Source organism: Rutilus rutilus, assembly GCF_951802725.1.
Source record: "Rutilus rutilus genome assembly, chromosome: 12".
In the NCBI taxonomy this organism is placed as follows: Eukaryota; Metazoa; Chordata; class Actinopteri; order Cypriniformes; family Leuciscidae; genus Rutilus; species Rutilus rutilus.
Genome location: NC_140217.1, coordinates 32359961 through 32382677, shown reverse-complemented (window position 1 = coordinate 32382677; position 22717 = coordinate 32359961). Strand labels below are relative to the sequence as shown.

Below are 22717 nucleotides of genomic sequence, written 5' to 3'. Positions count from 1 at the left end.
AAGCAAATGGTTTCATGAAAGGATTTGAATTACAAGCCCCCTTTAAATCAAAGAGCAGAAAAGATGTGAAATTTCAGATATGAGCACTGAAACACATCGCTTTAATTTAGGAACAACCAAACGATAAGCCATCCTATTTTAATTTTTTACAGATTCACATACAAACGGATATCTGAATATGAAGCAGCTTGGAGCAAAAGGTCCTCATGTATTACAAACACTTCAGCTAAAGGTTTGTTGTTATTGTTTTTGGGTTTTTTTTATCCAAGTTTTAATACTTCATGTAAAACAATCACTTCATGAAGTTTGAACCATATTCTGTTTTGATAAATAAAATAATTTGATTTACTTTTGTTAAAAAAATAGTCATTAAAATTTTCATTTAAAAAAATAATGAAAATTTTAATACAAGAAACATTCTGAAAACGTATTACACTGCTTAAAGGAGATCCCATTATATTTTAAAAGTACACTTTGTAACTTTTGTCCCTTGCATTTTGCGGATGAACATTGTTTTGGTTGTGTTTCGGCTCTGCCTGACTGTGCGGATGAATATGGTTATCCCACTACTCATAAAACATTTGCTACTAGGCTTAAGAGATATAACCAGTTTAGATGGAAATTATCTTTAGCTGAATAGCTTTATACCCATTAATCGACATGGTACTTCCTTAAAAAAAATAATTCCAGCACAGCACTACAACAACCAATAATGAAATCACCCTTCACAATAGATAATGCTTCACAATAAATTATGTTAGAGAGCTCAATTTAAATGTTCCATAAAATACCTTACTCACCTGTTGAGTAGCATAATAAAGACGCCACCTCCAGGTCGCTTTTACAACATTTCAAATCCATCAGTTCTCCATCTCCAAAAAGCCGAGCCAATCATGATTCTCATTTAATTACCAGCTCTGTCCATAGACTGTAGAAACAAAATAGGGCTCTGTCACATTCTCTTTTTGCAAGCAGAAGCTCCTCTGGTCAGACTTTTTTTAAACAGGTGATTCCCCAGAGGTTAATTTAGCATTATCCATGTCAACCTCTCTAGCTCGTGCAGCTATGACACTCCCACGTGTAGCCGGAGCAATTTTCTCTATTTACAGATATGACAAGACTTGAGTTCAATATGAAATGTAGGACAAAAATAATGTTTTCGGAAATGAAGGCATCTTTCGTTTCGGTGTAAATGAATCACTTAACACTAAACTGCCAATTATATGTAAGCTGCCGGGAGTGCGCAGACGGTTTTCATTCACTATTAATATAAAAAGCCGGTTAATATAAAGATTTTTAATACAAAGGATTTTTCGAAATGTAAGTTTTAATAGTATTTTCGTGCCGTGACCGTTGTGGCGGGAACATTTGACATATGTTTTTAAAGCTGAAGAGGACTCTCTAACAAGCGTCAGAAGGACTAACTTGTTTCCTGCCTGGAAACAAATGCTGTGACGCCAAACCCGGCGTCATGTTTACAACAATGACGGCTTTTCAGGATCAACTAAACGTTGGAATTCTAAAAGAATGTGAAGTATGTAAAGTTCAAGTAAAGAGTTTTACACATAGGTTTTACACACCGGACATTTTGTAGGGACGTCGACGTTACATTTTTCACACCCCTAAACATGACACTGAACAAAACGAACTGTGATTGGTTGGTTTACATGTCAGTCAGACGGCATCTGGGTGGTCATTGGCTAATTAAGTCCCGCCCATCCGTAAAACCCCAAGTGGACCTCCAGGTTGAAAAATCGGCAATGCAAGTGAATGTGAGAAAATAATTATTTTCTGGTCCCGTTTGAATTGTGCCATGAATGTGAATATATGTTGTCTGTGAATTTTTTATATAATTTTTCATGTTACGAGTTTGACAGTATATTGTATGATTCTTTGGCTAGCAGTTGTGGAAAAGACATAACGAGAAAGACTACATGTCGCCTATATGACGTCACCCCATAACACATTTTCCCTCCACTTGTCAAATCACGGTGCTAATGCTGCGATAATCTATGGAGACAGATCGAGATGCCTGTGTGTTTTGTACCCAAATGTCACCATTCTAACAAAATGGGCTGTTCTTTCTTCAGATTCCCGTCAGATGTAATCGAAAGCAGCGAAGAGTTGAAGTCCACAAAGTGCTCTCACACAAAGTCTAACCGTATCAAACTTCTACCCGCTAAATTGTAGCATTCTTCACACGAAAAATTATATTAAAGATTCACAGACAACATATTCACAAATTCACATTTGCCACATTCATGGCAAAATTCAAACGGGACCAGAAAATAATTATTTTCTCACATTCACTTTGCATTGACGATTTTTCAACCTAGAGGTCCAGTGGGGTTAGCGGAAGGGGCGGGACGTAAGTATGCATACCAAGTATGCATGTAGGTGTCAGGCGGGACACCTGCATACCTAACGTACTTCATCACTGATCAGAAGTTCGAATTCAAATTAATTAAGTACACATAAAAGAACAGGAGTGCAAATGCAGTTCTGATATTCCCGTGTATTTCAAACGTGCATACTTGGATACTTAGACTAGAGTTTGTTTTTGGTAATTTTACACTATTTCTTCAGATGGAAAATTATTGCAAGTAGCAGTTTCTTTTAACATTAAAGGTTCTAGTGATTCAATGTAGTTAGATCATGCTGATATAATTATGATTACACATTGTGGTGGGATCATTTTCAGCTAAATAAACTTGCGGTCAACCCCTGGAAATCACAAGTGAATGTAAACATTTGCACAGTAGGCTACTTATTAAATTGAGATTTCTGTGGGTTTTTCCTTTGAGTTTCCTTCAGTGTTTGAGCTGACGGATGAGGAACGGAAGAAATTAATCTGGCGGCTATCTGATGGGGAATTGACATTTTTATACTTATATATAGAAAATAAATGTAATAAACAGATCAGTTTGCACATCAAGATGGTCTATGGCAGTAATTTGAGAAAAAAAAAAGTGCCATAATAAAAATTTAAAAAAGAACCTCAAAACACACACATCCCAAACCAACCACATTATTTAGAAATTAAGTCCTAATTCTAAACGGAATGAATTACGGCTTTAATTAAAATGCTAAAATAATTGCTTCCTCTTGTTTTGTTGGTTCAGCCCTGCACTCCGACTGTGTTGTTTATTTTCTGAGGGCCATCTCAAGGCTGGCCAGAGACCCCATGCAGCTCCCGCTCTATGTACAAGAAGCAGCTTTGGCTGGAGATAATGAGGCTCCCCGCACGCTTTCCACAGTCAGTCCTGCTGCCTCTCAGGACTCGAGCCGCACGTGCAGTGGGTACAAAACCCCAGACCCCCGCATTCATCTTCACCGGCCCCTCTGTATCTCCACTCTAATGGTCTGGACTCATCTGAAGGCCAAAGGTAATTTGATGCGCTCTGCAGTAATGAGGATGGTGTTGCTGACATCTGGCCCACTAAGGTGCAAGACGACAAGCGAGGATACAATGATGGATTACAAAAATATTGAGGACTGCAAAGTCTTAGATACAGAGGAGAATCTTTTCTTGTACATGCAGAAAATCTGGTAGGACTGGAACTCCCTTAAGCCATCGCAGACCTTTGGCAAATAAAAGAGGAAAGAAGGTCAAACCGTGAAGCCAACACTATGCATTGTTGTTCGACTTTGCTGACAGATGCTCAACCAAATATTTGGAACGTATTTGTTTGACAGTCAGCAGGGTTCTAATGTCAGACATGGAAAAAAGCATTCCAGGTGGAAAACTAGAAACAAACATTTAGAAATTACTTTTTGTAATTTAAAATGTCTATTATAAAAACCGCTACATATTTGTATGTATACAGACACTTTAATATTGTCAAATTAATATCACAAAGGCCACATACTATATATATTATCTCATACACAATTGAATGCAAATTCAAAATAGTAAGTATCTTTATATCTAAATAATATTAATGTTGCATTGCGTTAACTTTGGCAGCCCTATATATATAAAACAATATGTTTAAGCACACTGATTGCACATTTCAATCTTATTTCACACTGTGAACTAAAGGATAATCTTAAAAGTCTCACGTTTTCTAGACTTCTTTAAACCATAGACACAGAAACAGGCCAAGAAGTATGTATGGGAACAAACTCTGAGAAGATTCAATACGACAAAAGTTCTCCCCTTCAAAAGAAGCTGGCTGAAACGGACATTTGCGAGCTCTCCTTTAAAGAATGACTAATTAAAAAGCAATTTCAGATGACAACAACCATGAGGAGGAAGGAAAGCAAGCTGACCCCTGACATTTCTCTACATTATACCATGACTACAGGCAAGAGCCATTTACACATCAAAGCAGAGTCTGATAAAAAACAGAGTACTAAAATTTGCTCTGTGGAGATCTAGACGCTGTGTCCATATGTTATCCTAACACAAGTATTATCAGCTTTTATCTGTGACTGAAAAGGGAGGTGGAAGTGTAAAAGAAACCTTTTTGGGGTGCATTACTCTTTTTCCTTTTTTTATGGTCCTACGCCTGATCAATCATTCAAGCATGATTGACCAAAACAAACAGTCCACATTCCTCTCTTTCAACAAGCTCAAACTCAATGGATAGAGACTATTTGTCCACCAAGAAAAGGATCAAACACTCACTGAATGTCAGGGTAAGGGATCTTTTCATTGCAGGTTCTGCTGATGTATTTCTCGCTGCTGACTTCTATAGTACCTTCAAACATGTGCTTCAAAAGTTCATGTTGTGCACATAAATGTGTTTAAATGTAAATAAGCAAGGAAATGACAAAATCCTGTTCCCGCAGAGTTCAGATCTAACCCTGATCAAACACACTTATCTGTGATTATCAAGTTCTCCAAAAGATCTCAATACCTGGATCAGGGTTGGAGCTGAACTTCGCTGGAAGGTAGATCTCCGGGAACAGGATCGGGCAGCCCTGAGTTAGATGCTTAAAACATGAAGAATCATGTTGCATAGAGGTTATTGGCTCTAATAAACTGCATGATTCAACATTTTATAACAAAGCACTAAAAGGTTCAGTGAAGGCTTTAGAACTTTGACATTTAATCTCTGCCTTTGCATGCAATGAACTTAAGCACTGTTACTGTCAATGCATCACTTTCAAGTTTAACTCGAGGCACTCTTCTACAAAGATGAAATTCAAGACTGCATGTGTAGATTCATTCTTTCAGCATTAGACATTTCTGAGGTGCGGCTTAATGTGAAATTGAAATAGCAATGTTGACAATAGTTATGTACTGCCACCTGGAGGAGGGTGTAGGAAAAAAGGCTCTATCCTCTCTTAGTGATTCCTGACACTTTTGAGACATCCACAAGGACTAAAAAGGAGATGTATGGGTTTATGTAAAAATAACAAATCAGTATATAAAGACAACAGACTAACTGTATATTTTCAGTCACATTGAGGCAGTTTATTGACCCAAGGACAAACTACAGTAATTTTTAAACGCCTTAATTCAAATATTTCATTTTACAAATGAAATACTAATTAAATTTACTACATAAAAAAGGGGGGAAAAAAACATGGTACAACATCAAATTAGGAAATATTTTTTTAAAAGCCCTGAAGAATAGAGCTACAAAAAGAATGATTAAACATAAGAGTACATTTGGCTGCAAGGAAATAATCATTTCATTTTACACAGGCACACGTCACCATATTCACAAAATGAGGGGTCAGTCACAATAAGCTTCTCCAGGAATTTTGTATCAGTTCAGAGAGTAAAGCCTGGAATGAGCTGCCAACAGACCACACAACACTGTGTGTGTGTGTGTGTGTATATATATATATATATATATATATATATTCACAAATTCTTTTGTGTTCATTCATTTCACTGTCAGTCTAGCTCATTGAAACGTGCAAACATGGCCTTCCGAACCGCCTGCTTGTATGTGGCATGATTCCAGATGACGGGTTCCTTTTTCTTCCGCTTTGGTAACAAACAAGAGGGAGAGAGCAGATGAAATCAATGACCCTCAACTGCCATAGCTCAAAACATCCTGTAGCTGAATAGACACTCACCTCAGCGGTTTCTAAACCCAAGCCTGGTCTCTCGCTGCCTTTATGACTGTCCCTGTAACAACACCACAACGTGCCACATGTCAATATTCAGGTATGAGGGTCCATATCAATGCCAAGTTTAAATTAAATGTATTAGGATTCTGAAAAAAAAAGAAGAAAAAAAATCACAAACCTTGAGGTGCCGGCCCATGTGTTTTGCGGCTTTCTTCTTTTTGCTTCAGGTGAACCGTTCGACTCTTTGACTTTCATCTAAAAGACAGGGGTTCAAAATTAGACTACTGTGAGAAAACAATGAAAAATGTACTTTTTATTTTATGTCAATGCTGATCTGAAATGATTAAAAATCTACTAGAAACAACTAAAATGATTCAGATGTACATAACTGACAAAGGGAAAAATGATACCTCTTTTTCCTGGTTTTCTAGAGCCTCAAGTTCTCTCTTTGACCTTTTGATTTTTAGGTGAATCTCCATATTTTGCTGAAATACAGACAAAAACAATGAAGTGGTCAAATCCTCACCCACAAGTTTTTAAAACTAATATATATTTCTTCTCTATAAATAATTAATAATCACATTACGTCAACAGTCCTCAAAGCCCATATAAGTTTTAGTCACAGATTTGGTACCTTATGCAGGTCTGAGAGCTGCTGATGGCGGAGCAGAGCGTCTTTATTAGGGAACTGCCTCCTGCACAGAAGGCACGCCATCTTCTTCCAGTCTGTCAACCTGTCCTCCTTCTCGTCCGCCTGCGGCTGGCTCCTTGTGGGTCGTGCAGCTTCTTGCTTCTCATGTTTCTCTTCTTCCTCTTCGTCGCTGCCTGCCCCGTAGTCGGCCGCCAACATGCCGAGAGAGCCCATGGGCCGCTGCCAACACAGAGGGAGAGGGGGGGAGTTTTGCTTTGATCTACAATGACACTCACTGTAAATCTGCTTTAGTGTGGGTTATCAAATAACCTTCATCAATCAGGGTCAAGGCGATGTGTGTGCCCTTTTAGCTGTTTGGGAAAACTGAGTCTGAATCCATGAAGTTTGTTAGTGTGCATGTTAATGTGTGTTGTTGTTACTAAGACTTTGAACTCTCACCTTCGATGATTTTTCATCTTTTTGTTTTGGAGGAGCAAGAGGCTTCTTGAATAATTCATCTGCGCCAGAGACCTATATGAATAAGGGAACAGTATGGAAAAATAACAGACAAAATGTTTAAAATAAAGATTTTAAAAGGCGGTTATAGACCTATGACTGATGGGTAGAATCAGACACTGTTAACTCTGACAATTTTATTGAATTTTAAAAACACGTGTTTGGCCTATTGCATTTCCATTCTTTATCAACGAGGATGCTAAAACATGCAGGTGAAAACAGATGAGCAAGAATTGAAGGATTAAAATGCGGCTATTTAAATAATTTATGGGACACTGCAACACAACACTCCAAAAGACTAAAAATACCATGTTACAATATTTTGCTGACAGATAAAAAATAAACATGGCACACACAACCCAATCACGGTTTAAGTGAAAGGCAATGATTATTTTTTGCACAAGCTCTGGAAAGAATAATGAGAAACACTACATTTTTATATTTTATTGAATAAAAAGTGGTTTGTAGCGTGTTTCTATGTGGTTGCTAGCAGAGGGCAAATAACACAATGGCCATCAGTCACTCTGCACATGCATTCTAAACACTTACTTTATGTAGACATCGAAATCACAAACAGTCTGTGCCAAAGTTATTTTATTAGTATTTGAGGTTTGTTTAAATTCTTAACTCCTATTGAGCCATAGCAATAGGAATATTGCCTGAGCAGAGTCACCATACCTTATTTACTCCATATTTTTATGGACAGGAGAAAAAAGAAAAGAAACAAAAAGGTTCTCTGACCTTCCTTTCAAAGATGGCGAAGGCTGCATCAGCAGCCTTTGAAGGCCTTTGGTCATCTCCAGACTTGAAGAGAGGTGAAGGAGCTCGTACGGTTTCTTTCTGCCTGTTCTGGATTTTCGCCCATCGCTCCATGTCTTTCATTATCTGATGACCAGATCCAAAATTACCACACAGATCTAACACAGGTTTTTTTTTTTTCATTCCATTGTAAGGGACAGAACATGTGATGCGATATAAGTGATGTTAATACCTTAAAAGCTGCTAAACTTCTGGGCTTTTCCTCCTTTTCCTTCTCTTTTTTTTCTGCACGTGGGGCAGGTTCCTCATCCGCCCGCACCTCTGCCCCGGGCTCTAGAGCCGCCTCTGGAACCACCTTCACCTCCTCCTCAGTGATGGGCGTGGCGATAACCTCAGCAACAGTTGCCACTGGAATACCAACTTCAGGGGGTGGCTCGTGAACATCAGTGGAAGAGCTCTGGACTGGGACGTAGGTTTTTGTGGCACTATCCCAGTACAGGTACTGCTGATTCTGAGCATTGTAGAAATACTACACAAGCAAAAATAAACATAACGTCATTGTACACTGTATTTTATTCATATTACACATTTAGGAGAATTAAAGGGCTATTTCCTGTACTTACCCTCGAGTTGGGATCATAGTACAGGGTAGTCAGGGGGTCATAGTAGAAGCCTGATGTAGCATCATAAAGGAAGGCGGACAAATCCGGAGCCTCAGATCCTGCAATAACAGGAGCACGATTATAAGATCAGATCAGATCAAAAAGGATCTTCAACTAGGGCAAGTGAATACTGTAAATATACATCTATGCACAATCTGTGTCTGTCAAGACAGATGTTTTAATAGCATTTTAAGTAGCATACATGTTCAATGCATTTGGTTTCAACCTGCCTGCTTTATAAAATCAATTCAAAACTCTAATTCAGCTATGCATTTCAATCATTGCTAAAATAATTAAAAAAAAAAGACCCAACTGGCATTTTTTATGTATTCAAATTTTTTGGAACAATATGTTTAAGAATATTGACAAGATAAAACTATAAATTAATAAAGTGTTAATAATAAATTATTATTGTTATTATTATTATTAATAATAATAATAATAATAATAATAATAATAATGATAAAATAATGCAAATTACAATGTAATGCTTTATTGGAACATACATTTATAAACAAAACTGCATTTTATTTGGCTTAGAGGGTTAGTTCACCCAAGAATGAAAATTCTGTCATTAATTTCTCTCCCTCATGTTCCAAATCCATAAGAGTTTTGTTTATCTTCGGAAGACAAATGAAGATATCCATTGACAAAATTCTGCTGTCTCTCCATTGACAGCTACGCAACTACCACTTTGACGCTTCAAAAAGTTCATAAAGAGATTGTAGAACTATGAATCGAGAGGTTTAGTCCAACTTTTCTGAAGAGACACAATCACATTATATGAACAGATTGAATTTAGGCTTTTATTCACATTCATCATCTCACACATCAGTTATTATAAACAGAAGCTCAAGCATGTTCACTTGAACCGATGAGGTTCATTCTCGTGTGTTAAGCAGCACGTTTGAGCTTCAACAAGAATCAATGAGGTTTATTATCGTGTGTTACACAGCACTTTTGAGCTTCAGCAAGAATCAATGAGGTTTATTATCGTGTGTTACACAGCACTTTTGAGCTTCAGCAAGAATCAATGAGGTTTATTATCGTGTGTTACACAGCACTTTTGAGCTTCAGCAAGAATCAATGAGGTTTATTATCGTGTGTTAAGCAGCACGTTTGAGCTTCAGCAAGAATCAATGAGGTTTATTATCGTGTGTTAAGCAGCACGTTTGAGCTTCAGCAAGAATCAATGAGGTTTATTATCGTGTGTTACACAGCACGTTTGAGCTTACAGTTTGTTCTCGCGCGTCAAGCAGGTAAAGTTTCTGTTTATGTTCACTGATCAATGTTTATATGTGAATAAAAGCCTAAATTAAATCTGTTCATTAGATAAAGTGATTGTGCCTTCAGAAAATTGACTAAACCACATTTCATATAGGTTAGGTTTACGATCTCTTTATGACCTTTTTGAAGCTTCAAAATGGTAGTTGCCTAGCTGTCAATGGAGAGTAAAGAAATGGCACAGGTTTTATAAAGAATATCTTTATTTGTGTTCCGAAGATGAACAAAAGTCTTACGGGTTTGGAACAACATGAGGGTGAGTAATTAATAGGGCTGGGTATCGTTCAAAAAATTTCGATATCAATACCGATACCTTGATTTCGATACCGGTTCCTGAACGATACTTTTTTCGATACCAATTTTATGAAATCCATTTTAACAAGATTACATTACACATTACCTCAGAAAAACTTTGGTTTTATTTTTTCAGTTTGACTCATGCTCCTTAGCCAGTGCACAAAGGAACAATTTTTTTTTTTAAAGAGCTCATGCTCACCAAAGCTGAATTTGTTTGATCAAAAATACAGTAAACCTTGTAACATTGTGAAATAGTATTACAATTTAAAATCTTATTTGAATATATTTTAAAATGTAATTTAGTAATTTAATTTAGTAATTTAATTGCTGAATTGTCAAAATCATTACTTCAGTGTCACATGATCCTTCAGAAATATGAAAACAGTTTGCTGCTTTATATTTTGGAAACTGATACATTTTTTCATGATTCTTTGATGAATACAAATTTCAAAAGAACAGCATTTATTTGAAACAGAAATCTTTTGTAACATTACACATGTTTTAAGGTCATTTTTTTATCACTTTAATGCATCCTTACTAAAAAAAAAATCTGACTAACCAACACATTTTTGAAAGGCAGTGTACATTCAGTAGGTCATTATTGCAATATAATTACTGTCAGAGTGATCAACAAGGTATCTCTTCATTTACCAGTCGAAGACGGAGCAACTTTCTACTCTTATCGTGCACTGTCAAGGTCTTCATCATATTTGTCGTGGTACCGGTCTTTGCAGCAATTATTTTACCGCAAATACTGCATCGCGCGCTGTTGGCATCGAGCCTGGAGAAATGTAGCCACACTTTTGATCGATTTTTCCACATCTTTAGGGTATTGTGTGTGTGTGTTTGTGTGCTCGCGTCTCATATGAGTGTGTGTGTTTGTGTGCTCGCGTCTCATATGAGTATGTGCGTGGACAGTTTGTGTGCGCGAGCGCGTCTCATATGAGCATGTGCTTGGAGACTAAGTTCTGCGCGTCTCGTGTGTGTTGAGTTTGCGTGTATGTGCGTATGTGCATGAGCGACTTTAGGTGTGTCGTTGTGCATTTCATATGTATTTGTTTGAGCACTGACGTTGACGAGTTAACCCCTTAGGTATCGAAATCTGGTACCGAAAAACAAGTCATTTTTCGATACTATCGAGACAATTCGGTCGGTACCTAAAAAGTATCGAACTCGGTACCCAGCCCTAGTAATTAATGACAGAATTTGAACTAACCCTTTAAGCCAAATAATATACTTATAGCATTATATAATTACTGTAAAAAACTGAATAGAAATAACATAAGATAGCAAGCCCTACCGCTTCACCCAAATGTTTTAGCGCAATAAACATTATACTAACCAAAAGAGTACCAAAAAGTACCATCAAATTAATGCCATTGGCAAACAAAGCGTTTCCAAACGCTCCACAAACAGTGACATACCATAACTGTAGCCGTCAATGTTCTCCGCAGCTCCAGGGAGAGTAGCGTCAGATAAAGCTGCAGTCTGGTGCTCAGCTGTCTGGACTGACTGCACCATTGCTGTTGTCTCAGAATACATCACACCCTGTGCAAGCCTGAGAGTCAGTTACAGTCCAAAAACCAATCTTTCCTGGCTTAAATTGGCCACCCTGTCTCAAATGTGTCTTTGTGCTACTATAACAAGAAAATCACCTGTGTAAAGCTTGAACTCTGCATTGCAGATGATGACAATGTGACATCTGCTCCCATTGGGTCACCTGCAGAAAGTCCCACAGAACACATCTAAATATACTATGCTACAATCAATTTCAAAACCATAATAATGAAAAAGTAAAGACCATATACCTTGCACAGCAGGTGCAACACCCATAGTCATAGGTGGAGGATAAAATTGCTGCTGTGGCGGCTGATATTGATGTTGTTGCTAGAAAAAGAAAAATTATATATGAAAACTTCAATACAAGATATTCGATGAGAAGATGGACTGTTCACACAATGTTAAAACACACTACATGGAAGTGAACTCCGACCATCTGATATATTTAGCTGTTTTTCAGCATCTCACGCAATGGGTGCAACGTTTTTAAAATGTTGTATCAACTTAAAAAACAGTTTAGCTGTCTGTTCATTAACAACTAATGTTATGCATTAAAATGACCTACCATCATAACATCTGGAGGGAATCCCAGTAGAGAAGTGTTTGACTTATCATTGTCCCTCCTGTAGCTGCAGTGAAAAGACGAGTAACCTTAAAAGGCTTCAAAGCTCAAACAACAACAATTCACATCGAAATTTCTTCGCTTATGATTTATGAAATGTTTCCTCTAAGAACTAAAACCAGAATATCCATAAAATATTCTTTCATTACTTTCATATATTACAGCAAATATGAGACTTACTTCTGATTTTTTAAAGGCTTGGCAACCTCAGCATAAACTCTGACTCCATCAATCATGATAGGGCGGGGTTTGGTGAGCAGCTCCACCAATCGTGTCACATGCTGTATATAAAAATGAGTGGTATAGTTTCTAATGGACCAAGCAACACCATTGAGCTTTTAAAGATATTATATTATAGTTAGCATCATAATATTATATGAAGGAATAATATACCTCATGCGAATCCATATCAACAAAGCAGAAGCATTTGGATCCAGGTGACTTCCCTTTAACCAGACGTACATTGCGCTCATCCAGGTACGCAAATGGATCGAGTGCTTGCAAAATTGTCTCCACGGTAGTGGTGGGCAAAATGTTCTTAATAATCATTGCTATAAATAAACAAAAACTTTAGGACAATCTGCCACCTTTTATTCATTTTTTCTTTTCTTTTGGAAAATGTCATTCACAGTTGGCCACTTACTCTTACTCTCCTTGAAGATTGGATCTGAGTGTTGCAAGTTTTGTCGTGATGCTCTCTGATTGGTCCATTCCTCAGTCTGTTGCTCCACCTCCTGCTGTTGTAGCTGTTGGTCCACTTGCTGTTGCCATGCTTCCGGAGTCAAGTTGGAGCTTCTCTGCCACACACCTTGAGAGGCGGGATCCTGCACAGGTTCGGCATCGGTTTCCTCCTTTATATTCAGTGGCAAGACTGGATTTGGTAACAAACCGTCATCGCTGGCTGGAGCAGCTTTAGTTGGTGGTTCATGATACTGCAATCCAAATGACATTATATTTAAGGATTTCAATGGATGAGTTGCATCATAGTTAAAATCAATACAAATCTCTACAATATAAAAACAAAGCTTTCACATAAAGGAAACTCACCTGTTCTTTCACATTTTTGTCAGGCTGGATATATTTGAGCAGAGCAGTCTTGTCACCAACCTTAACAGATCCCTAGAAAACAGGAATAAAGTATTTTAATGCTAATTTATTGACATCTTCCCAAAAAAAAAAAACCCAACTTAAAAAAGAAAGGTATTTCCAAAAATGCCCAGCAAACCCATTTGAGGCCATAAAAACAGGCAGGTCTGGTCTGGGCTTTGCTTATGCCCAGGTTTGGACTAAAATTTGCTTTTATCTGCCTATTTAATACAGACACTACAATCTGAAAATTTTGAAGTATAGTAAAATCGTTTTGTGGTTCTATATGGTTTGTGTACTATCACCTTAATGTGAATGCTAACTATATAGTAAGGTCAAACGATATACTAGAAGCAGGTCCACTGCACATTAGTCATCCGTAAACAGGACTAATAAAGAGAAAAGTGCACTTCTTGCAAGTGTACAGAGAGATAGCAGAGGAGAAACTTGCAAAAGTTGACCACTAGTACACAATTCACTTTAATAATAGGTTGGATGGCCACAGAATTTAACTTTTAAGAGAGGGTGAAAATGGCTAAAAACAGCAGTGACATTCTATATATACTAGGCCATCAACCTTGCTGCTTATAAATAGGGTTTCAAAAGACAGTCCATAAAATGGCTGGCCCATCGGGAAAAGTCCCAGTACTCCCTACTGTCGCCAGTTCATGCCTGACCAAAGAAAAATACTGTTTATGGACAAAAGTTAAAAATAAAAATAAAGATCTTTAAAAGGCTCTTCTGCTTTTAGGTTGAAAGATCATTCTAGGTAAGTGACTTCGGTGTTATGTGATCAGCGTTTTATCATCTTACCCACCGTCTTTGCTGGACCACTGTCCCAGTGATTCGTTGTAGTTTTTTTTTTTTAAGTGCATCAAGTACATAAACAAAAGTTTTTTTTTTTTTAGTTATCCTGCTAGCTGGCCAGCAGAGAAATAGTTTGTAGTTTCAGGAGAAACAAGAACCCTGAGCAAAATTATTTTCTCAAAGGTACTTTGGCAGACAAAAACGGGGGAAATTATACGCTGATACAACCAGAGCAACTCACAGGGAATTCAAGTTTCAGCACAACTGTCAAAAAGCTTTCAACACAAACCCAAGCAAACTTTAGTTTTTGCACTCGCCTTATATTTACAGTAAGTTTCATTAGAAATGCGGAAATACTACTACACACAAGACTAGATTTTCCAAGTCTAAAATGTCCAAACAAACATCAGCATGGATCTCTACACATCCAGATACACAACAACCATGAAGCCAGGCAAGCTGGAGTAAGCAGGAATGGAAAGAACAAGTTTGTTGTGCTGGATGAGATAAGACGCCCAAACTCAAGATGATGAAATCACAATCCAAGCAAAGAGGAATAAAATACTTTGGGCTAAAGCAGAACCAAAGAGCACAGTTCTGGAACTCCATAACTCCGTAAGGATGAAAGATAAGTGTTGACACAGCACAAGTATAATACTGACTCTGCTGCTGTGTGCATAACAGCATAAAGTTTCACCTACAATCGTAGAACAACCTATTAATCAAAATTGTAAAAAGGTGAAAACAGCAGCTACCACTTTCCCTTTAAGTCAGCGAAATATGACTACATAGAGCCTTTCAGTCAACACAGAAATCTTGAAAATCCAATGTTGAATCATTGAAATCTAAGAAAATACAGGAGGCCAAAGAGGAATGCATAATTTTGCTTCATTACCACTTCAGAATGTGCCAGTGGGAGCAAGTAAAAAGTGATCATAAGACAAGTTGGACAAATGAGGGAAAAAAAATATTATACGGTTGAAACCGTTGAAAGGAATATCAAGAGTTGAAGAAATGGTTGCTGCACAACTTGTTGCACATATGGAAATCCAATTCCAAACTCAGTATGGAGTGTAACTATTCATTAAACTATCTATTTCTGTGTAAAAAGTTGAAAGCAATTACTCAGCTAATACGCCTATGGCAATCATCAAAGAACATTGGATTCCTTAACACTACGCTCACTTGCTATGTCTGAAAACTAATGTTGTAAACTAAGTGGCGTGTTTTAATTGGTCATGATTAATGAGTGGGAAAGGTCTTTTCTTGAAGGTCTCCCATCTACCCCATTCCCACCCAGAGCCCAGCCACCTCCCCCTCCCCAGGCCCAAGCCTTCTTCCTGTTAGCAGACAGAGCCGTTGGATGAGGACGAGGATGGGCCACCTTGTTGGATTCCATGAAGTGGACAGCATCCTCGAGGTTTAAAAACTCCACATAGGCCGTATCGTAGCTGTAACCTGGGAACAGCATTTGAAATACAGATGGATTTGCGTTAGTTAATGCAGGTAAATAGGAGAATTTTCAAGAGAAAATAAGCAGTGGTTCGTTTCACGAAACATGTCATTAAGCGAATTCATACAGGATGTCTTTTGCCTGTTTTGGCACATTTTATTTCATTAGCAACTTTGCTTATAATTGTTTGAAGTCAGTGACAAAGAATCAGAGCAGCCTCAACTCAGAGACACTTCAGAGCCCAAGATATACATTTATAAAAAATAAATAAATCAAAATAGTAGTAATAGAAAAAAAAAGAGAACCAACGTGTAAAAGAGAGCTTAATCTAATACTACAGTGACTAAAACTGAGTTGCTAGTAAATGTCTAATCACATTACACCTAAAACACATCGTAAAAGACCCACATGCAACAGCAACAAACTTGCAACAGTTTGAACAATTTAAAAAAAATTAAGTTTAATAGAGCAAAGAAGTGTATGGGATCACATTGAATATATAGAATCTTTAAAAACCTGGACTGATTTATTAGATTATGAATAAAATTATGGTGAAAAGAAACACTATTCACTGATAATTAATTGAAGTTCTAGGGATGCCATGGCTATACAATGTCATGTTAACATCACTGCAAGTAAAAAAAAAAAGAAAAAAGAAAGATAATTATGTAATTAAATGCAGTAATTAAAAAACAATTCCATGACTTTTGCAGTAATTTCTGATGTCTGTATAAGAATTATTAAATAGCACTTTACAGAAATGGAAGATTCTTCTAGTTAAAGAATAATTTAGAACTGTGCTAAGTTGTAAAAGTATAAAGACCACAGAATTCTTTTATGATTGTATTATAATTATTTTATCAATTTCCAAAAATGTGTATTCCCAGCCTTATATTTTTAGGTTTTGCAGGGAACACTGAACAGCATATTGGTATATTGGATAGTCTTTTGTGGAGAAAGGAAACTATTCTGGCATATTCAAAAACCACTGAAACCCTTGGCAAACGAACCCAGAGAAGAGCATTTTGCAGCAACACTTCGTAGGGCTGGTTGGTATCATCACAAAGTAGGGATGGTTGGTATTTGCATTTCGACAATTATTGACTTGTTTATAAAGAGATCCGTGTTTAAGAAATTCCAAATTCCCTCCAAACGCATACCACCTTAAAGATGGAAGCTGCTCAGAGAAAATTCAACCTCCCGCACAAGAACATGTGGAAAGGGGACAACAAGAGATCCTGTAGCATGTTCGGAATTCTGATGAGCATTTCTTTAGAAAGCAAAAGCGACTCAAATGCAGAAAGTACAATCGATGTAAAAGAGACAGTGAGCGTAAGATTCGGAGAGCGAATAGCGAAATGTGGTTGCGAATCGGTCAACAATGTTTACAATGAACAAAATCTCACCTGGCACGACATCCTTTATTTTCATGCCCTGCATTGGTACACCATCACGAACCGCGAAAGCATCCAAAATCTATTAAATAAAAATAAATAATTAGAGTAAATACAAAGAATGCTGCAGTCAGATTCAAAGACAAAAACACTTCCTTTGACAATCATTCAAGTAATTTGTCATGTTTTTTAAAAATCTATTAAGAACTATTTTTCTAAAAATAGTATGAAAATGATCACAGTCTGAATGATCAAATCTTGCTCACCTGTTGCATTGTGGCAGTTTTAGGAATTCCAGAGATGGAAATGGTTTTTGAGACTTTTTCCTGGACACCTGCACTCCTGTAATCCTGGTCCTTTGTTTTAAAATTCACAGCAGTTTAAATATTCAGATGATTCACAAGTCAATTTCTAATACTAGCGCGTCTGAATGTACATTAAGTTTTAAATAATCGTTTACGCAAGATGTGAAAAGAATTGTTATATTATTATCCATTATATGTCATATGAATTACCATATGTCACAAGAATTACACCCCATGGGGGATGAAAAAAATTAAGGAAATTTAAAGCAAAATAAAATAAAAATAAAATAAATTTATAGATTTTTTTATTTAAATAAGTCAGAAAAAATGTGTAGTTGGAATAGAAAAATATTTTTTTGCTTTCCATTAAACAAAAACAAAATCCAACCTGAGAACCAGAGTCATCTGGTCTTTGAGCTGGACCCAGTTTGGATTCCTTGACATCTTTCTCAGGTACTTGAAGATCCCCAAGATTGTAGTCGTATTTGCGCCCTGAGCCAGTGCGGTAATCAATGTCCCTATAATCCTGATCCTGTCGCTCACCTCGATTACCCTGGTTTTCCTTTGGCCCAGACACCAAGCATTCTCTCGGTGGTCCCTGATCTGAAGCAATGTCACTGGATCCCTTAAAGGGCACATGATCACTTGCGAAATGATGCTCTTGTTTTGGCGGGTTCTTGTCTTGGAAATATGGAGGTCTACTTCCTGCTGGTGCAGTTCTGTCAGGCTTCTCGTCTCGGTCACTTGGCCAGGGTTTATCACCTTCTCTAATTGGGGCATTTAGAGGGGGATCAATTGGAAGAAGAGCTGGCTTTGGAGTTGTATCTCTGCCTGGGAAATCACTAGGAATATTTTTGTCCCAGTTTTGGAGGTTGGAGTCTCTTTCTGATCGATTAAAGCCTGTGCCGTCTTTTCCCAGAAACCCAGACTGCCTGTCTCTGTCCTTGAACTGAGACCGCTCTCCAAGATCTACATCTTTTCCACGGGGAGAGAAAAACTTCTCTGGCATCTCTCTCGGGAAAAGTGGCGGCGTTCTGCCCATCATCGGTGGAAGAGAGTCTCGGTCTCTTATGCCGTGGCTGCGCCACTCGTCTGAGAGTGAATCACTTTCTCTTCCTCTGAAGCCCATGGGGCTGTCAATCGGCTCTGGGAATTCTCTATCCCTGAGGGTCAACTCGTCGGCTCTGATCATGGATTCTGGGCCACCACGACCCAAAGGCATATCAGGTCTGCCTCTGATATCCATGGGAACACCATCATTGTCTCGAAACATCGGAGCAGGCTGGTCCCTAAAATCATTGGAGGATCCCATGCGGTTTCTCAGATCCATATCAGATTCAAACCTTCCTCTTGGATTAAGAGGAGGAGTCACACCACGTCTTTCAAAATCCATCATTGGTCTGTCTCTGGAGGGCATGTCCATGCTGAATCCATCAATGCCACCCATTCGTGACCTCTCCCTATCTCTCATGTCCCCAATATCTCCATTTCCGCCCATAGCCACCATAGCAAGTCTCCTCCTAATGTCAATGGGGGGAAGCCCAGGCATATCCATTTGGAATCTCTCCCTCTCCCTCATATTCATGAATCCGTCCTCCGGCCCCCTCATATTACCACCTTGCATGTCTCTGCCGCCCATATCCATTGGTGGCCTGGATTGACCCATAAAGCCAGGAGAATTCTGAAGGTTATTTCTCTGATCCATTTCAAAGCGCCTTCGAAAATTCATGTCCATTTCATCTCCAGGCCTGAAAAATTCTCGGGAAGGCTCTCTTCCTCGGTCATGAAGACCCATGTCTCTTCCTCTCATATGGGGTGGGCAGTCGAACCGCCTCATGTCCATGGGTGACCTGTCCATATTCATGCCATCTCTACCTCTGAAGTCCGGCATTGGGCCATCTCTACCTTCAAACATGCCTCCACGAGGTTCCCCACTGCAATAAAATCAGACACATTAGTGGAACCTTGCAATCTTTTACTTTTTCTCAAAACATAAACTGACTCACAAAGATGTAATTCATCACATTAACAATGTACATTTTCCAAAACCAGAAACTGTCCAAATAATTTGTCAGAGAGTATATCTGTATGTAGATATAGGTACACAACAGTACCTAGAGTTTTCCAATAAAACCTAATAGACGTCTTTGTGTAAGATGTTTTGCTTGAAAAATGTGCTTGAGATATACAATACTGTGCAAAAGTCTTAGGCCACCATTAGACGTTGTTTTAGCAATGGTATAATGACCATATATAATTATTTCTCAGTCTCTTTATTTAAATATGACCAGAAAATACAGGAAACTTGTATGTAGTATTAAAAAACTGAAGGAAAAAAAACGGTTTCTATAGGTTAAAGTGGCAAGTATTTAGTGATCTCCCCTTACACTTGAGCAATAGCAGGAACCTGGCTCTCTTAAACCTAAATGGAACTGAAAAGGACTGGAAGGCCAAGAAAACTTTCAAAATATGAGTCAGAAAAGAAATCAGAGTTTCTACTTTGAGAAACTGGAAGTAGTCCAGGAGGTCACACTAAATACAGATTTTTGCTTAAAGAAGCCATTTCGTTCTGAACATTTTTGTGTACATATTTCCTGTATTTTCACTTTGTATCTTAATAAAGAGACCAAAAAATAAATATGGATGTTCAGTAAAACTTTGTTAAAACAACAAAGCTAGTGGTGGCCTAAGACTTTTGCACAGTTCTGTAGCCTATTTCTTGAAAATAAAGGCTATTTGGTTTGATACTTTGTCTGCTAGTTCAACACAGGGTATATGCTGGTTTTTTTTAAGATTTGCACAAATAAAATTAATATTGTATGATTACCATCTTAACAGTAAAAGGACTGTAAAATGATGATGTGAAAAACAACAACAGTTCAAAAAACGAAGTATTATAAAATAATAAACCTCACATTTCAGCCTTTAAATAATTTTTTTAAGAAAAGGAATGTAATATTCCTGTTTTTCTGTCCTTTTGAAATTATAATTGAGACTTTTTAATACCATTTAAGATAAACCGTTTACGACCTAAATTTAAGGCCCACATTAATTGTGTTCTTAATGTTCAAATATGTTTTGGTTTTTTTTTTTCATAAAATGTCTCTTCCATCACATGACAAAATCTGCAAGTTTGGATTTTTTGTGTGTGTGCAATGCCCACTGACAGCAATTCATTTCAGGTTCAATAAATTTGAGCAATTTCTAACAGAAATTTTAGGTTGCATGTCCCACAGTATAACTGCACTACAATAAAGAACCAATAGGAACACAACAATGGATATACTTATCAATTGTTTCAACAACTGACATACTCTAGTTTGTGAAAGCATCCGATGAAGTGTACTTGATTTAAGATCTCTTACCGAAAGGGCATTCCTCCTCGTGGTCCAGGTCTTGAACCGTTCCACATTGTGTTCCTCCTCTCCTTGAAACGTTCCCTTCAGCACGAGTTTCGCGTGCAGAACGTCGTTTCACTTGGGAAATAAATAACAGAACTGATCATTAAAGATCAATTAATTTGTCATTTAATCTATTGTCACATAACGTCCGGGGCTTTAAAGCCTCATTCGAATAAATATACTTCACGGAACAAGGAAAATAAAGATATTCTGTCATAGAAGACATAACGCATTTCATTAACTATTAATCGTTCTAGAAGGCTAATGGGAATGTGATATTTGCATAGCAACACGACGAGGTCTTATGAAAACCGTTTTACTATATTTTTTTAGGATTGGGAATTTGGGATTGAGTTTCAGACTGAAAAGCAAGTAACTGTTACGTTGTCAAACCCTCATGCTAACACTATACGTCTGACTAGTGTGAGTATCTAAAAGCGCTGAGGTCAAACTAGATATCTGACATCGTTGTGTGAGTAAATACACATGAACATCATGTCAAAATACTAGTTTGAGAACTCAAATATTTATTCATAAGAAGGCAGGTTATTTCTTTATTCATCTCACAAACCCGCCCTCATAAAAGAAGGCTAACGTGCTAACTTTAGCTCTCAATCAAGACATTTTCTTCATAGCACGTAGATATGGACGAATTAAACAACGTTTTTTTATCCATCTTTATTTTACAAAAAGCTACAAGTAAAAACGGAAAATGTATTCTCTTAAACGTCTGTAAAAACATTTTAAGACGTCTCACCTAGCTTGTTGTGTTCTTTCCGCGGGGTCCTTGGGTTTACCGACAAAAAGAGGCGGAAGAGTACATACTCCGTTTCCGGTGAATGCGGGCTTATGGGAGTTGTAGTTTAAAAACCAAAAAGAAAGATGAGTTACCCTATGAAAGGACTATGAAAGTAGTTCATTGCAAATGTAATAGATATCTGTCTGTCAAACAGTGTATTAGAATTATATTATAAATGTATTTACATGTAATATGGATTTTTACTACTGCCAAAATTCACATTCACAATAGCCTACATAATATAGCAATTGCTATCAGAGGACACGGTTTTATTTACAAAATGTTTTGTTTAAACTTAGTACTACTCCAGAAATAAGAAGCACCATAGATACTTACACTGTCCAAAAACATTTATTCTGCATATCGAGTAACAAAATACAGAAGCCACAAATAAACAGTGACAAATACTTTAGGCTGAGCTGATACATGAAAATGCGAATCACATTCACACATATTTAACTGAGTTTTCACGATCACTTATTTTTCTGCTCTGTCTTCTATTACGAAAACTTTTCTCAGAAAATATATTTCAATGTTCACAGAGCCTGCAGTAAGTGCATCCTAAAGAGGAAAACATAAACAGGAAAAAAAAATTGATCTGAGGTCAAACTATTGCACATAGAGGTCAAACAAAATGTACGTCCTTACATTACCTTTTACATTACGGAGATAATACTAACAGATACAACTCAGTGAAGCTATATACAATGAGGAGTATATTTAGCAAATGCTTAAAAATAAACATGTGATTGTGATCACCATGATGTCATGCTAAAGACAGTTAAGTCAAACTAACAACATTAAACAAATAAATAGGCCAAAATGGACAGTAGCTACAGTGGGATTTGCAGTTTAAAGAATTTTTTTTTTCATCTCTCTCAACATGGACAGTAAAAATAAAGTCGGGGTTAGGCAGAATACATTAACTGGACATAATATACACAGCTATAAGATCATGTCGAGAACACAAATGACCATCAAGAGCAAATTGCTTGGCTACCTGTATGAAATATGGCAGGAACATCTTATCACCTGTATAGCAGTTTCACAGTATTACAGCAATATTCATATTGCTTCATTTGTACTGCACATTTACAGAACGTTCTGAAAA

The 22717-nt window shown here is 37.4% G+C and overlaps 1 protein-coding gene across 1 annotated transcript; it reads right to left on the bottom strand.

Moving 5' to 3' along the window:
- Positions 1-5398: 5398 nt before the first annotated feature.
- On the bottom strand, positions 5399-21644 carry rbm6 (RNA binding motif protein 6). Its single transcript, XM_084426014.1, has 23 exons — positions 21565-21644; positions 20772-20882; positions 17795-19340; positions 17368-17457; positions 17114-17183; positions 15639-15712; positions 13409-13480; positions 13005-13293; positions 12755-12912; positions 12542-12642; positions 12305-12368; positions 11988-12066; positions 11835-11899; positions 11604-11727; positions 8560-8657; positions 8169-8465; positions 7919-8062; positions 7121-7192; positions 6665-6901; positions 6441-6515; positions 6209-6285; positions 6037-6088; positions 5399-5944 (listed from the first exon to the last, which is right to left on the bottom strand). Exons 2-23 carry the CDS (start codon positions 20816-20818, stop codon positions 5852-5854), a joined length of 3924 nt encoding a protein of 1307 aa, XP_084282140.1. The 5' UTR covers positions 20819-20882; positions 21565-21644; the 3' UTR covers positions 5399-5851.
- Between the last annotated feature and the right edge of the window lie 1073 nt (positions 21645-22717).